General features: G+C 49.8%; 1 protein-coding gene across 2 annotated transcripts in view; it reads right to left on the reverse strand.

Annotated features, from left to right (window-relative positions):
* ATRX (ATRX chromatin remodeler) overlaps window positions 1-17,476 on the reverse strand; it is a 144,014-nt gene extending 126,538 nt beyond the window's left edge. The window contains exons 1-3 of one of the 2 annotated variants that reach the window (XM_076053581.1): window positions 17,218-17,475; window positions 13,227-13,318; window positions 3,732-3,802 (exon numbers count right to left, since the gene is read on the reverse strand). In XM_076053581.1, the coding sequence (XP_075909696.1) occupies window positions 3,732-3,802; window positions 13,227-13,318; window positions 17,218-17,237 (183 nt within the window). In that variant the 5' untranslated portion in view covers window positions 17,238-17,475. Of the gene's footprint in view, window positions 1-3,731; window positions 3,803-13,226; window positions 13,319-17,217 lie in introns of both variants that reach the window. The other variant, XM_076053582.1, reaches the window with a different exon arrangement.
* Between the last annotated feature and the right edge of the window lie 1,183 nt (window positions 17,477-18,659).

Consider the following 18,659-nt stretch of genomic DNA (forward strand, 5'->3'; position numbering starts at 1 on the left):
TTATAAACGCGGAACACACACACACACACCGTTATAAACGCGGAACACACACACACACACCGTTATAAACGCGGAACACACACACACACACCCCGTTATAAACACAGAACACACACACACACACCCCGTTATAAACACAGAACACACACCGTTATAAACACGGAACACACACCGTTATAAACACGGAACACACACCGTTATAAACACAACACACACCATTATAAACACAACACACACCATTATACACACAGAACACACACCATTATACACACAGAACACACACCATTATACACACAGAACACACACCGTTATAAACACAGAACACACACCGTTATAAACACAGAACACACACCGTTATAAACACAGAACACACACCGTTATAAACACAGAACACACACCGTTATAAACACGGAACACACACCGTTATAAACACAACACACACCGTTATAAACACGGAACACACACCGTTATAAACACGGAACACACACCATTATAAACACAACACACACCGTTATAAACACAACACACACCGTTATAAACACAGAACACACACCATTATAAACACAGAACACACACCATTATAAACACAGAACACACACCGTTATAAACACGGAACACACACCATTATAAACACAACACACACCATTATACACACAGAACACACACCATTATAAACACAACACACACCGTTATACACACAGAACACACACCATTATAAACACAACACACACCGTTATAAACACGGAACACACACCGTTATAAACACGGAACACACACCGTTATAAACACGGAACACACACCATTATAAACACGGAACACACACCATTATAAACACAACACACACCATTATAAACACAGAACACACACCGTTATAAACACAGAACACACACCGTTATAACCACAGAACACACACACCATTATAAACACGGAACACACACCATTATAAACACAGAACACACACCATTATAAACACAGAACACACACAGTTATAAACACAGAACACACACAGTTATAAACACAGAACACACACCATTATAAACACAGAACACACACCGTTATAAACACGGAACACACACCATTATAAACACAACACACACCATTATACACACAGAACACACACCATTATAAACACAACACACACCGTTATACACACAGAACACACACCATTATAAACACAACACACACCGTTATAAACACGGAACACACACCGTTATAAACACGGAACACACACCATTATAAACACAACACACACCGTTATAAACACAGAACACACACCGTTATAAACACGGAACACACACCGTTATAAACACGGAACACACACCATTATAAACACAGAACACACACCGTTATAAACACAGAACACACACCATTATACACACAGAACACACACCGTTATAAACACGGAACACACACCATTATAAACACAACACACACCATTATAAAACACAACACACACCGTTATAAACACGGAACACACACCGTTATAAACACCGAACACACACCATTATAAACACAACACACACCGTTATAAACACGGAACACACACCGTTATAACCCGAGACGCAGCCCGCTCTCCTACAACGCGGCGGTAGTAGCTCCGTTCCCGAAGAACGTCGCTCGCGAGATGCGTAAACGCAGGGCCGAACAAACAGACCGAGACGCGCGCGCGTGTGCAAGCGTGTCCAGAAGCTTCCGGCAGCGTCCCGAACGACTCGTTTCTGCGATGGCGCTACGCCGAGGTGGCGGCTGGCTACGGCCGCTCATTCCTACTCGCGTGGGTGGGGTAGCTGCGTCCACTCGACCGCGTTGGGTCATCCACACTCTCTCGGTGCTTTCGGTGAAGTCACGTAGATGGGGGGAAAAAAACAAGAAGAATGGACGAAAACACGACGTTTCGGTCGCGACACAAGCGGCCGTCTTGCGTCGACTTCACCGCAAGAACGGAGAGCGTGCGTGGACACTCCTGCAGTCACGGAAAGCTTCAAATCAAAACTGCGTCGTCCAATTCGCGAGATGCGTAGCGCAGGGCCGGACGAGACACCGAGGCGCGCGTGGGGTAGGGTCTGGAACGTTGGTCTACAACCTCCGCTGCAGCCGTGCACCCCCCCGCCCGTTTGGTTCTCAATCGTTAAAACGTCAATCAATCAAACTTTATATCCATAGCAATAACACCGAAATTGTGTTCTTAGTTCTTTCGGTAAAGTCACGTTGAAGGGAAACAATAAAATAATAAAGTATATATATAAAACAATAAAAATTCTCACGACGTTTCGACCGTGACACACCTGATGATGACCGTTTGTGTTATGATCGAAACGTCGTGAGAATTTTTCTATTGTTTTATATATATTTTATTATTTTATTGTTTCCCTTCAACGTGACTTTACCGAAAGAACTAAGAATATGAATTACTGCAGTCACGAAAGCTTTAAATCAAAACTGAAATTGTAGGCAAAATAATAAACAGAACACATTAAGAAAATCCAAATTAAAAGCAAGCTGAAAAAGGTAAAGTTTTTAGATTTATTTTAAGAGCGCTTAATGAGTCTGTTAATAAATACATAGGGTTTGATGAAAGCAAGTAGTTCATAATAAAGGTTTTTGGGTTGGATCGCGTTATTTATAAATGTGTCGTAACCCTCCACCACCCGACACGGCCAATCAGCAAAAAAAAGTGTCACGTTGACAAAAGACAAATAGTTCACTACTTTAGCCCACCAGTGTGTTGAAGAGTGAATCCACAACATTTACAGTTTGAATACATGTTACAATTCCTTATAGGGGAAACACATACTAATTAACGGATTACTAGCGTAGCATATATTCACAATAACACACAACTCATTACTAATCATAATCTATGACTGATTACCAATCGATTATATAATTACTGCACCTGAATGAGTAAAATGATGATATCACCCTGCTGCTCAATTTAAGACCGGGAGCAGGTGAGGGCTTTACCATTCTGGCGAATTGCCCGATGATGGTGGATGTAATTACCAGCGAAACGTCGTACTCAAACTGTAAATGTTGTGGATTCACTCTTCAACACACCGGTGGGCTAAAGTAGTGAACTATTTTGTCTTTTGTCAACGTGACACTTTTTTTGCTGATTGGCCGTGTCGGGTGGTGGAGGGTTACGCCACATTTATAAACAACGCGATCTAACCCAAAAACCTTTATTATGAATAACATCGGTCGCGAAAGCCTACGTGTTCAACTGAAAGTAAGCAAGTTGTAACTTACGTGCCCGTGATCAATTTGTGTTTCGATTATTTACCTTCTAAAAAAAATAATCTGGCCATGTATCGCCAACCCCGCCTCCCCCCCCCACCCCCGCAGAAATGGCATCTCGCACCCCCAGGGGGTGCCTGACGCACCCCAGGTTAAGAAGAGCCGCTGTTCTAGAAGCATCCGGCAGCATCTCGATGCCGTGTTGTGCGATGCCGCCGAGCCGAGGCGACCGCGACAACCGCTCATCCCTTCTCGCGCGACGTCGTTCCGTTCACTCGAACGCGCTGCACCATCCATCTCGCGTCCGCGTTATCAAGAATGCGTTCCACGATGCGCTGGGCACGTTGCATCGCCCAATTGGCGATGCGGGAACGACGCGGCGCTCCAGGAGAACAAAAAATGGGCCTTCTCATTTTGTTTCGTGCGACCCCTGGTCTGGCTTGACACCGAGGGCCGGTGGAGTGCGGACAACACAAGAGCGGAGTGGGCCTCACCTTGTCTCTCCTCATCTTGTCCGCAAGAGACGACGTCTTCGCGTCCGCGTTAGCCTCCTCCTCGTTGCCGTCTACGACGAGAGAATGCGGACGCACGTCATCACCACCAGCCCCCCCCTCTCATCACCATCACCACCCCCTCTCATCACCATCACCACCCCCTCTCATCACCATCACCACCCCCTCTCATCACCATCACCACCCCCTCTCATCACCATCACCACCCCCTCTCATCACCATCACCACCCCCTCTCATCACCATCACCACCCCTCTCTCATCACCATCACCACCCCCCCTCTCATCACCATCACCAACCCCTCTCATCACCATCACCACCCCCTCTCATCAGCTTCACCACCCCCTCATAATGACCACCAGCCTCTCATCACCACCACCACCACCACTACCCTCTCATCATCATTACCATCACCCTCATCAGAATCATCATCATCACCACCACAATCTCATCATCATTACCACCACCCTCTCATCAAAATGATCATCATCACCATCAGCATTTTATCATCCCCACCACCACCCTCTCATCATTATCACCACCACCATCCTCCTCGCCCTCCTCTCTGCCTGCCGCTCATCTCGTGCCGTGACCCCTCCCCCCCTCACCGTCCCCCCCAGCCCCCCAACTCAGCTTTGTCCATCTTGGGGAATTCCGTCCAGGAATCCCATCCCATATTCCGTTCTCGATTCCTCATTCATTACCATCCATGATTGACTCTGCTCACCCTTTCCCATGGTGCGCCAAAGGTAATAAGTTTTAATATTATGATTATCATAATCACGACTTGCACTGCTTAAAATACATAGTGTGTGTGTGTGCACGCAGCTGCATATATAACGTAAAAAAATCCAATTAAGAAAACGGCACCATCTCTTATTGAACTTCGCAGTAGTAGTAGTCAGTACAATAACACCATAAACCTACACGATTAGCTTTTATCTTTTTAGTGCAAATAAAGAACTTTAAGGCCACTTAAATCCGAGCAGATTGGGCTTGTTTACACGATACGGGGCGCGCGAGTGCCATAAAACCCCGGCAATTGGCACACCGGCACGCACGGCAGCGCGGCCAGACCAGCAGAAAGAACCATGCATATATACCACCTTGTCCTCATGATGATTAACAATCATAATCATCGTTATTTCAAGCAGCCGCGGTCGATCGGCTGCTGGATGAAGGCCCTCCACTTCCCCCGATCCCACCGGCACCTCCACTTTTGCACGCCACGCGCTAAAAACTAAACAATAAACTTCGTTTGTTTTTTTACCAGGTGTAAGAGACCCAACACTGAGCACTTTGTCATAAGCGACCTGGCCACCACAAATGGAAGATCAAAGAAGTGGCTTATCATCATCAAGTGGATTTGTTTTACAGCGCCGGCCAAGTAACTCTAAAACCCGTGGTGACGTTGACTCAAAACGTGGAGGGGAAAAACTGGAGGACCCGGAGAAAAATCCACGCGACCACGGGGAGAGAGAGAGAGACACGCAAACTCCAAATATACAGCAGCAGGCATCGTCAGGGTCGGAATCAAACCCACGATCTCCTGTATACCAGGCGAGGCAGTTAACATCTCACCACGGAGAGAGAGACACACAAACTCCAAATATACAACAGACATCGTCAGGGTCAGGATCGAACCCAGGATCTCCTGTATACCAGGTGAGGTAGTTAACATCTCCTAGCCACCGTGGTTGATTTCATTGTCACTCCATCTCCTCCCCAGACAGTCCTCACCGACATTGGCTGGAGTTATAAAGTCGAATTCAGGTCATCGCTGGGTACGTAGCGGAAATGCACTAACCAGGACGCCACCGCTCCAACTTATTTTGCTTATACAAAGACAATGTTACTCCGTGTAGCCTTAATAAACTGTTGGGGCAAGCGCTGTTAGCGAGCAGCACCTATGAAGGCCTGCACGGCACACAAGGGGGTGGGTGGCCAGCACCACGCCCGACCGCCTTTTGAGGAGGAGTCGGCCTAGGGGAGGCCCAGGACCGGTTCAGATAATCGTCACTGGTGGTGGCCGTACATGGGAATTGAACCCGGGCCACCAGTTTCGCAGGGCAGCATGCTAACTGCTACACTACTGCTCCCTTACACACACGCAACAACAACCGCCATTCGCCACTAAGTGGCGGTGACGTCACCACGACGCTTGTGCCAGGCTATGTGCACCCTGAGGCCACGTGAAGTGTCGAACGCCCGCTGGCAGGAGGTCACGGGGCAGACCCAGGTGCCACGGGTCGACTGACTGAGATGACTGGCTGATGCACCACCTGTGCCCCCTACTGTGCCAACCTGCTGTGCTTTAGCCACCCGGCGCTCCGCTCGTTGTTCTGAGCGTCGCTCCTCCGCCCTCCGTTGTTGTTGGAGGGCGACTGCCTCCAACTGCCCAGTAGCATCCTTCACGACCCTCCTCCACAAAGGGCGATCTTGACACCGCTGGTACCAGTCATCAGCAAGTCCACTCAGCTCCACGTCCTCCTGTACCACATCACTCCATCTCTTCTCTAGCCCGTGCCGCGCCCGCTTAGCCCCCTCAATCCGGCCGAACAAAAGCTGTTTTGGCATGCGGTGGCTGGGCATGCGGGCTACATGACCCAGCCATCGCAGCCTTCCCTGCCGGAGGAGCTCACCGATGGGACCCTGCCCAGATCTTTCAAGGATTTGTGAGCTCCTCACACAATCCAGTCTGGTTAAACCCAGGATGGATCGTAGGCAGGCCAGCCTAAATGTTTCTAACCGGCGAAGATGTTCCATTAGGGGGGTCCACATTTCGCAAGCGTAGAGAAGGGAGGGAATGACCGTGGCCGAGAAGACCTGAAGCTTAGTGCGGAGCGACAGACCAGGTAGCTTCCACACAGCGTTATGCAACCGATGAAAAGATATTGCCGCTCGACTGATTTGGAGTGAGACCTCTGCTGTTAAACTGGAGCCAGTCATAAGCACACTGCCCAGGTATGGGAAACTCTCCACTCTCTCCACAACTGCCCCATCACCAATTGGGAGTTGTGGGGGTGGAGTGTCTGATGGTACAAAATACCCAGGCAGGTGCTTAGTTTTGGTGGGGCTGATGGTAAGGCCCCACCTCTTAGTGGCACGCTCCAGTCTCAGCAGCAGCGTCTCCAACTCCTCCTCTGAATGAGCAGCTATTACCAAATCATCAGCATACATAACGTGGTTGAGCAATAGGGAGCCATCCCTTGACCGCACCCGGGCATCGATCAGCCTCCCATTATATCTGTACCATATTGAGATTCCCCTGGTACAGCTATTGAAGGCTTCACGAACTACGTGGTCAAAATAGATGTTAAAGCAAGCAAGACTCTCCTCAGCGTGCCTGGCAAGGCGATGTTGAATAATCCTTGCCAGGACCTTTCCCGGCCTCACACTGAGGAGTGAGATGCCCCTGTAGTTGTTACAGTCTGTGCGGTCCCCCTTCTTAAAGAGGGAGACCAACAGAGCATCCTTCCAATCCTGTGGAACCCGTCCAGTGGTCCAGACTGTTGTTATGATGTCATATAGGGCAGTCTGTGCACAAACGCCACCCTCCCTCAGCATTTCACTTGGGAAATCATCTCTACCCGGTGCCTTTTCTGGTCTCAGGCTCTGGATTGCCTTCAGTACTTCCTCAACAGATGGCACCTCAGCCAGCCACTCACAGGGGGTGACTTCTTCCAATATTTGAGGCACCGCAGCCTCAGCAGGATCATCCTCACTTTGTGCCATGATGTTTTCCTGCCTGAGGGACTTTCCATCCCCCAGGACCTCACAGAAATGCTCAGCAAATCTGCAAACCTGTTCCTGGGGGTCGGAGATTGGGTCACCGTTTTTTCCTCTAATGATGGTAATAGGTGTGGCGCTGCAGATTACTTTTTGATGGAGTTAAATAGAGATTTGTGATCATGGGCCACTGAGGCAGACTCCATCTCCTCAGCAACCCGCGACCACCACCCATCCTTGCAGCGCCTCACGGCTCTCCGAACCTCCGAGAGAAGGCTGCGGTAAGCCTCCTCATTCTCTGACGTGGGATTCTGTAGCCGATGACAGTGGGCCTGTCGCTTTTTCTCAACCATCCTGAACACCTCCTCTGTCAGCCAGGATCTCTGGGGAGGTCTGGACCGTGTACCCAAAGCAGCCATTGCAGCTGCATGAGTCACAGTCCTAAAGCTCGCCCATTTACCCTCGACATCAGGAGGAGTCGGGGACGATGCCAATCCCAGCCGCAAGCGATGATGAAATTCTCGCTTGCAACTTTCATCAGATAACTGAGACCAGGCCACTTTAGGTTGGAATGGGGTCCTGGGTATACACCCACCACCGGAGTAGAAGAATGGCAGGCGCATCTTACAGATGACAAGTCGATGGTCAGAGGGCAGATCAGCTCCACGGTAAGTCCTGGTGTCAAGGACATGGGCTCGCATCCGCTGGTCCGTCACTATGTAGTCCAGCAGATGTTCTTTCTTGGACCCGGAATGCATCCATGATGTTGTGTGGATGCGCCGATGCCGGAACAGCGTGTTGGTAATTACAAGCCCATGGGCTGCACCGTTGTTATTGAGCTGATCTGGCCCATGCCCTCCAATCACTCCAGACCAGGTGCCAGTATCATGACCAACTCGGGCATTGAAGTAACCCAACATGATGCCACACACGCACGCACACACACACACAAAAAACAAAGATCCCCGTATAGACTTAACAGACTGTAGGGTCAAGTGCTGTTAGCGAGCACCTATAAAGGCCGGCACGGCACACGAGGAGGTGGGTGGCCAACACCACGCACGGCCGCCTTTGTCTCCCCAAGCGGTGATGTTTACCACACACCGCACCAGGTACTCATTTGAGGCTGGGTCGACCTAGGAGAGGCCCAGGACCGGTTCAGATAATCGTCACCGGTGTTTGCCATGAGCGCGAATCGAACCCGGGTCGCCAGGTTCGTAGCACAGCGCGTTAACCGCTACACTACCACTCACCACACACACCCGCATCGGCATTGCAACAACAACACTACAACCGGTGACCAAAGACCAATTTATACCGTAAGCCACTTTCTGCTTTCCAATATCCCCAGCGGTGCTGCGATCCAAATTGAAAAGGAACTCCGTTAAAAGCCTCGACGGGAGGGGAATAGAAGACGCGTGCGTGTGTGCACGTGCGTGCGTGCAGGAGGCTCGTGAAGGACGCTACTGGGCAGATACAGGCAGCCACCGCATGCCCAATCAGCTTCTGTTTGGCCAGCAAAAAGGGGGCTAAAAACGGGCGCAGCACGTGCTGGAGAAGAGACGGGCTGACACGGTACGAGAGGATGTGGAGCTAATTGGGCTTGCCAGTGACTGATATCAGAGGTGTCAAGATCGGCCTCTGTGGAGGGGGAGTTTCGTGAAGAACGCTGCTGGTAAGTTGGGAGGCAGCCGCCCACCAACAACAACGGAGGGCGGAGGAGCGACGCTCGCAACAACGAGCGGAGCGCCGGGCGGATAAAACGCAGCGAGGAGGCATCATCTCAGTCAGCCAACCCACGGGGCCTGCCGGGTCTGTCCCGTGACCTCCTGATGAAGAGGCCTCCACACTTGGTGTGATGGCCTCAAAGTGCACCGAGCCTGGAACCGCCGCTGTGGTGCCGATACCGGCATTAAATGGTGGTTGTTGTACGTGAGGGGAGCAACCCATGAATGTCAGCACAGCACACAAGGGGGTTGTGTGGTGCAGCCAGTACTCCGGCCAGCCGTTTTTCTTTCCCCAGTGTGCTGATGTTTAATACGCACTCCACCATGTGAACTCATTTGAGGTTCAGTTGACCCAGGGAAGGCCCAGGACCAGTTCAGATAATCGTCACTGGTGTTGACTATGAGTGGGAGTTGAATTCAGAGCACCGGGTTCGTAGAGCAGTTTGCTAACCTCTGTGCCACCACTCCCCACAACAGAAACAAAGATCTGCGTATATTCTAGATTTCTGCGTATCGCCTGAACAGACTGTTGGGGCAAGTGCTGCTAGCGAGTAGCACCTACGAAGGCCGGCACGGCACACGAGGGGGTGGGTGGCCAGCACCACTCCCGGCCGCCTTAATCTCCAAAGTGGCGATGTTTGTACAAATCACATGAGGTACACATTTCAGGCTGAGCCGATCCGTTCAGATAATCGTTATTGGTGTTGGCCACCGGGTACGCAGCGAAGTGCGCTAACCACTGCCCACAACACACTCGCACAAAGATATGGGTCCTCTGTATAGCCTACAACAGACTCTTTTGGCATGTGCTGTTATAGCAAGCACACATTAAGTGGGTGGCCAACACCATGCCCGCCCGGCCGCCTTTGTGTCTCCTGTGTCGATGTTTCATACACGCCACACCAAGTACTGATTTGAGGCCGGGTCGACCTAGGGGAGGCCCAGTACCAGTCCAGAAATCCATCACGAATACACCCTAACACATAAATGCATGATCCACCTTCTACATTTGCGTCATAACACAGGCTAAATATGTGCATTCGTAATCAGTAAATACCGGTTTTCTTTATTATTTAACGAGCTGTACTACCCGGCTTCACCCGGGACGTGGATTCACCACGCCCGGCCGCCTTTGTCTTCCCAGTGGCGATGTTCACACACCACACCAGTTACTCGTTTGAGGCTGAGTCGACCTAGGGGAGGCCCAGGAGCGGTTGAAATAATCGTCACCGGTGGTGTCCGTGAGCAGGAATCGAACTCGGGTCGCCGGGTTCGTAGCGCAGCATAGCGCTAACCACAACACTACAATGCGTTACGCTTCCACATACGCGGGTCACATGACAGATTTGACGTCACAGCTCACTTGCCGTGCAAAAAATAAATGCATTATTGAGCTCCCCCCCAAAAAAAAACCAAAAGTGTATTTTTTTATAATTTTTGCATGGTGTACAGTCTGGAAAGTACCCACATGGCAAATTTCAAGTTTGGTGCATGTCGGGAAGTACGCTAAACATTTTGAACAGACACACATTCAAAACTGTGCCTTTTATATATATGGAGATGACAATATTTTGTAACTGCTCACCCCGCGCTGTAAATGCTCTGATACGTACACTGTCTTTGTACTGTTCGTCTTTGGGCGTTCTTTGTTCTGACACTGATGGTGATACTAGGCCCTTAAGGCTGTCTCTGGTGTAAGCCAATCAGTTTCAGGGTCAATGCTATATAGTAAATCTTGACTTAAAGCTTTCGTGACTGCAGGAATTCATATTTTTTGGGTCTTTCGGTAAAGTCACGTAGATAGGTACAAATTAATACAAAATAATAAATATAAAATAAACTACGTTTCGATCACAACACAAACTACGACACAACACAAGCGATCTAAACGTCGTAGTTTATTGTTTATTTTATTAATCTGTTCCTATCTACGTGACCATATTATCAGAGCCACGTGTGTTTGCATGTTCACCACAAAGCACCGTGTGTGGTTACTGCAGTAACTTGATTCCTTGCAAAAGGTTTCAATGTGGTGTTTTAACATCTTAACACCTCCTGTTTTATTGCCAGAAAGGGTAAAACCTATTCTTATTTTTATATTATGACAATATATTACTTGTTTGTATACAATGAAATCACAAATATTTTTTTAATTCATAGGCCTGCCCTTGCCTAGATCTCCTGCCTGGTTTAAGTGACCTCTTACGGCTGTCCATTCAGGCAAGAGTGGAGGGCGGGAGTCATGTTCTGGGCCTACCCATCACTCATGTATAAATGAATACATTCATGGACCATATTTGACTGAAAAGACTCTGGCCCTGATACAAATCAAAGCAAGGAGGTATTAACCCCTTAAATGATCTTCTCACTGGCTCATCAACCCATAAACATTTGCTCACTCACCCGCCCACCTATCCACAAAGTCACTCAAACCACGAACTCATCCACTCACCAAGCCACCGGCCCAGTGACTCATTTGCCCTAGCACAAACCCACCGTCTCGTCTAGCTCACCCACACCAACTAATCCACCCACCCACCAACTCATGCACTTACCAAAGAACCTACCACCCACCAAATCACTCACTCCACCAGCTACCACTCACCAACTCACTCAGCCACCAAACCTACAAACTCAACCACCAACCCATTAATTTGCTCACTCACACACCGACTCCCCCACCTACTCACTCATCCACTAACTCAAGCATCAATGCACAGAATCACTCCATCACCCACTACTTCAGTAAACCACTTACCAAAACGCCTCACTCAGTCGCTCAACCATCTACTCACCGACTCGCCCACCCATTAAACTAACAGACTCACTCATCCACCTACCCACTCAACTACCTTGTCACCAACTAACTCAATGAATCGCCCAACCACGTACATATAAATCACCTACCCACAAACTCACTCGCATGCTCACCCACTCGATCATTTACTCACCACCCACACCCAAGCACTCACTAAATCACGAATACACTCGCTAAGCCTCCTACCTGCCAACTAAGTGACTCAACCGCGCACTCACTCGACTACCTTGCAGTCAACTCACTCGTTCACTTACAGAGTAGCTCAACCGCTTGCCAAATCGCCTACACACCAAACTAACTCACTCGCTCACTGACCTCCTCTCTCAACGACCTTGTCATCAAATCATTCACTCACTCATAGTAATAACTTGTAACATGCCGCACAGTACTCGCTCGCTCGCTCTCGTAGAGAGAGAACGACTCCGAGGTGACAGGAGGAGGAACCACAGACGAGCGGAAAGGCGGCATCCATGCGCTGAGCTGGCACGACATTTTTTTTTCCCCCCAAGCTCTGCGGTCCTCTATATATAAAGGAGTTATCGGCCAATTAATCAGTGTTTATGTGCAGGAGGAAACCGGAGCACCCGGAAAGCACCCATACGCGCAAGGGAGCAACACTCGATCTCATACAGATCGAACAGATGGGAGCCCACATTTGTTCTACGGCATTCTCCTCCTCGCATGCCCACGGGAAGATGGGGAACTTCGTGACGTTGGTGTGCGGGTGATGCACCAACCCTCGCTGCTGCCGCCACCGCCGCAGCGCTGCATTACAGGCAGCCACGCGCGTAGCCACTGCCCACCCACTCGCCAACACCCGCCATTAGCCACTAAGTGATGGTGACGTCTCCACACGCCTGTGTCAGGCCAGGTGCACTTTGAGGCCACGTGAAGTGTCGAAGGCTCGCTGACAGGAGGTCACGGGACAGACCCTGGTGCCATGGGTTGACTGAGATGATCAGCTTTGCCCCCTCTACTGTGACAACTCGCTGCATTTTAGCCGCCCGGCGCTCCGCTCCTTGTTGCGAGCGTCGCTCCTCTGCCCTCCATTGTTGTTGGGAGGGCGACTGCCTCCAACTGCCCAGCAGCGTCCTTCACGAGCCTCCTCCATCCATCCACTCACTCACCTACCTACCTAACCCAATTAACTCACCTCCCCATTCACCCGCTCGCTCACCCACCACCAGCTCACCCGCACACTCACCGGAGCCCATGATTTCTGCCTCCGCCTCTTCCTCGCCGACCGACTGAGTCATGAAGTCCTGCAGCTTCTGCACCAGGGAGTCGAGCTTCTTACTGCAAGCGCACAGAGACACAAAGATAACGTTCCCCCACCCACCATGTAACCTCCGACTGTTCGGAGCAAGTGCTGTTCGCGAGTAGCACCTATGAAGGCCGGCACATCGCACGAGGAGGTTATTTTTTCGTTTTTTTTTATTTTGGTATAGCCCTGTGAGCCATTCGGCTCTTGAATCGGGTGCAACCACAACAAAAAAACAAAAACACGAACAAGAAAAACATCTTGAAGTGACTTTGTGTGACTGTGCAAACATAAAATCCATGAAAAAAAAAACAGCAAAATATTCCTGAAAAAAGCACTGTACACCAACGCTGTGTGCAAAAAATCCCAGTGGGATGTGCAAGTCAAACAACAACAACCACAAGAAAACTTAGATTAAGGCCATCAGTCTAACTCCGTACTACAACAAAACAAGCATGTCCAAACCAAAAAACGCTTTCCAAATCACCAAAAACTAAAGCCATAATTGCAACGTAACAGTGATCACAGGGGACTGTGACCGAATTTTTACAACAAACTACATAAATAACATGTAACACCAAATCCTAGAGGTGGGCCGGGGAGCACCACGCTCCGCCGCCTTTGTTTCCTCAGTGCTGATATTTACATGCCGCACCGGGCGCTCATTTAAGGCCGAGTCGACCCACTATCGGGGACAAGTGCTGTTCCTGAGCACCAACAAAGGCCGGCACGTGTAACACGAGAGTGGTGAGCGGTTGTAAGCCGGCACCACGCGCGACCACCTTTGTATCCCCAGGTGGTGATGTTTACACACCGCAACAGATACTAATTTGAGGCTCAGTCGACCTATGGGGAGGCCCGGGACCGGTTCAGATAATCTTCAATGGTGTTGGCCGTGAGCGGTAATCAAACTCGAGCCGCCCTGGGTTCGTAGCGCAGCGTGCGACTTACAGTGAGTCACAGCCTTCTGTACCTTATCTCCTCTCCAGCCCGTGCTGTGCCCGTTAAGTCCCTATCTGGCCAAACAGAAACCGCTCGGGCATAAGGAGGCTGAGCATACGGGCAACGTGACCCAGGCAACGCAGCCTCCCGTGTCGGAGCTCACCAATGCAACAGTACTTTAAGATTACAGTAAAACCTTGGAATGTAACTTGGTCTGCGAGTGTTTTGCTAGACGATCAAAAATTTTAAATAAATATTAATTTGAAAAACGAGCGAGGTCTTGCAATACGAGTAGTACGTACACGCTTTGTCTGCCGAGCGTCACGTGATCACAACTGACATACGAGTGCTTTGATATACGAGTGCTTTGGATTACAAACATGTTTCTGGAACGAATTATGCTCGCAATCCAAGGTTTTACTGTATTTCGCGGATGTGAGCTCCTCACACGATCCAGAATGGATCGTAGGCAGGCCAAGCAGAAAATGTAAAATCAGCCGCTGTGTTCCTTCCAAGAGGTCCACGTTCTTAAGCACAGCTGTCGCCAAGAAGACTGGGAGCTTCGTGTGGAGCGACAGGCCAGACCAGCTCTCACACAGCGATTCATGCCGCTCGACCGACTCGGAGCAAGTCCTCCGCTGCCAAACCGGAGTTGGTCAGAAGCACACGGCCCAGGTAACGCAAGACAATTCCACTCTCTCCGCAACCAAATTAACACACACAACCGCCCTTCACCACTAAGCGACAGCGATGTCACCCCGGCACTTGTACCACGCTGGGTGCACTTTGAGGCACACGTGAAGCGTCGAAGGCTCGCTGGCAGGAGGTCACGGAGCAGACCAAGTTGCTATGGGTCAACGGACTGAGATGACACAAAGATACCCCGCTAAGGATTAACAGATTGTTGGGGCAAGTACTGTTAGCGAGCACCTACGAAGGCCGGCACGGCACACGACAGGGGTGGGTGGCCAGCACCACGCCCGGCCGCCTTTGTCTCCCCAGCGCTAATGTTTACACACCGCATCGCGTATTCATTTAAGGTCAAGTCGACCCACTATTGGGGAACAAATACTGTTCCCGAGCACCGGTGAAGGCCGGCACGTGTCACACGAGTGTGGCGAGTGGTTTGTAAGCCAGCAACAGCCCCGGCCGCCTTTGTCTCCCCCCCCACTCCAGTGACGATGTTGAGTACAGTGCATAACCGCAACAAGTTGAGGTGGAGTCCACCCACGCACACGTTGCTCACTCCACACGCGGTTGACTCCACACGCTCCACACGTTACTCCCTCCACACGCTACCACTACTTACGCCACACGTTACGCACTGTACACTCCGCGATACTCACGCCACACGTTACACACTGTACACTCCACACGTTACACACCGTACACACCCCACGCTACACTGTACACGTTCGCACTGTACACGCCGCACGTTACACACTGTACACACTACACGCTACTCACGCCACACGTTACGCACTGTACACTCCACACGTTACACACCACACGTTACACACTGTACACACCACACGTTACACACTGTACACACCACACGTTACACACTGTACACACCACGCTACTCACGCCACACGTTACACACTGTACACTCCACACGTTAGACTGCACACACTACACGTTACACTGTACACCACACGTTACACACAGTACATACTGCACGCTACTCATTCTGCTCACTCCACACGTTACATACTGTACACTCCACACGTTACGCGCTGTACACTCCACACGTTACTCACTGTACACACTACTCGCTCCTCACTCCACACGTTAAACTGTACACACTACACGTTACACTGTACACTCCACACGCTACTCATTCTACTCACTCCACACGTTACACACTACTCATTTTACTCACGCCACACTGTACACTCCACATGTTACTCACTGTACACACACGTTACACTGTACACGTTACACACTGTACACTCCACACGTTACACACTGTACACTCCACACGTTACTCACTGTGCACACTACACGTTACACACTGTGCACACCACACGTTACACACTGTGCACACCACACGTTACATACTGTACACACCACACGTTACACTGTGCACACCACACGTTACACACTGTGCACACCACACGTTACACACTGTACACACCACACGTTACATACTGTACACACCACACGTTACACACTGTACACACCACACGTTACACACTGGACACACTACTCACTGCTCACGTGCTCACGCCAGCAACTCCACATGCAGCGATCCACTCACGTTACAGGCACACAACGCACTCGTTGCACCGATTATAAAGCGGGCGGATATTACGAGCACGATGTATTGCAATTAACAGTTAACCTATATCGTATGCACACACACACACGAAGCAATTGCAATGGCGTTGACAAGACACCCAACGCGTACATTCAACGTTGCGCTAAATTAACAAAAAAATAACACAAAAATCCCCACAAAGGGTGACGTCACTCGCCCTTGCAATCCCCACCCCGCACGCGCTCTCCGCGCGACTCCATTGGCCGCGGCCGCGTCACGTGCGGCCCGGCACACCAATGGGGAGATGCGCGCGCGCGCTCGTCCGCTTATCCGCTATAACATTTTCGAGCAGTGGGCCCCATTTTTTTCCCCCTCTGAGATAATTTTTTTTTTCCTGAGGCAAATTTTTTTTATTTTATATATATAAAAATTCCGGTGGGTGTGCGGGGGTAGAGTTTTTTTTTTAATATAACAAAATAAAATTGCTTGCTGTCGAATATGCCGATCGATCGAACCGTTCGACGACGACCACTAAAAACAACCACCACCATTCAACGCAGCCGCACTTAAAAAAAAGAGGCTCCGTCAAAGCCTTTTAGGCCGACGCGAGGCGGCGGGAAGACTTCACGGCCCGCGCGCGCGGGGACGAATGCGGGAGCAGTGGACAAGAACAGCCGCCGCCGACGACGACGATGATGACGACGAGAACGGACTTGCGAACAAAATTTTCACCTCTTTCGTTTGGTCGACATAACGTCGCCGGCTTTCCCGCCCGCGTCTCCTCCCTCCTCCTCGTCTCCTCTCTCCCTCCGCCACGGGCTTCTTTGTTTCTCTCCCAGTCTCCGTTTGGTTGTTGTAGTCGTCGTCGCCGCCGCGTCCGTCTTTGTCTCTCCCTCTCTCTCCCGTCTCTGTTTTCAGAGATGGACGCCGCGCGGGGTTTTTTTTTTTGGGGTGGGGGGGCCGGGAGGGGGGCCCCTTGCGTCACTTCCGCGCGGGTGTCGTCACTTCCGGGCCCGGTGTGACGTCGGACCGTGTGTTTATATACAAGAGGGGGGGTGGGTTGGTGTGGGGGTGGTTTTCAGTTTCATTCATTTTGGTATAGCCCTGTGAGCCATTCGGCTCTTGAATCGGGTGCTGCGGTTGTACCCGACTTAAGAAGAGCCGCATGGCTCACAGGGCTATATCATCTTCCTTTGGTTCTTTCGGTAAAGTCGCGTAGAATGAGAATTAAATAAATTTTGATGTAAAGCTTTCGTGACTGCAAGGATTCATCTTCTTTGGTTCTTTCGGTAAAGTCACGTAGAATGAGAATAAAATAATACATTGATAAAATAAAATAACACAATAAAATTCTCACCACGTTTCGGCCACAACACAAGCGGCCTTCATCAGGTGAAGGGACGAGACTGTCTGGAGGACAGTGCTGGAGCGAACACAGCCAAGCTCAGACCGCGGTCTGAGCTTGACAGACAGTCTCGTCCCTTCACCTGATGAAGGCCGCTTGTGTTGTGGCCGAAACGTCGTGAGAATTTTATTGTGTTATTTTATAAATTTATTATTTTATTCTCATTCTACGTGACTTTACCGAAAGAACCAAAGAAGACGAATCCTTGCAGTCACGAAAGCTTTAAAAAGGGCTATACCCAATAAATGAAACTTGAAACAAAAAAACCAAAACATGAACAAGAAAACATCTTAAAGTGACTATGTGCGAACAGGAAAAAACTTCCAGAAAAAGCACCGTACACACCAACGCTGTGTGCAAAAATCCCAGTGGGATGCAAGTCAAACAACAACCACAAGACAACTGAGATTAAAGCCATCAGTCTAACTCCGTACTACAACAAACAAACACGGCCAAACCAAAAAACTTTTCAAAATCACCAAAATAAAGCCATAAAAGCAATGTAACAGTGATCATAGGAACTGTGACCGAATTTCACAATAAACGACATTAACAACATGTACCACCAAACCCTGCAGCCATAGCTGGCTGCATGAGTCACTCCACAACAGTAGGAGTATCAACATTTTTCAATGCACCTTTATAGATCAGCACACTAAATCAAAACACAAGATCATACTTTGCAGTGGTCATCCGGAGCGAAACATTTGATTTTAGGCCACTGAATAGCAGTGGCAGCTAGGGGTGTACAACTCATCTAGAGCAGTTT

This window comes from Petromyzon marinus, chromosome 61 (assembly GCF_048934315.1).
Source record: "Petromyzon marinus isolate PM22_M1 ecotype Great Lakes invasive population chromosome 61, UKy_Petmar_22M1.pri1.0, whole genome shotgun sequence".
NCBI classification, from domain to species: Eukaryota; Metazoa; Chordata; class Hyperoartia; order Petromyzontiformes; family Petromyzontidae; genus Petromyzon; species Petromyzon marinus.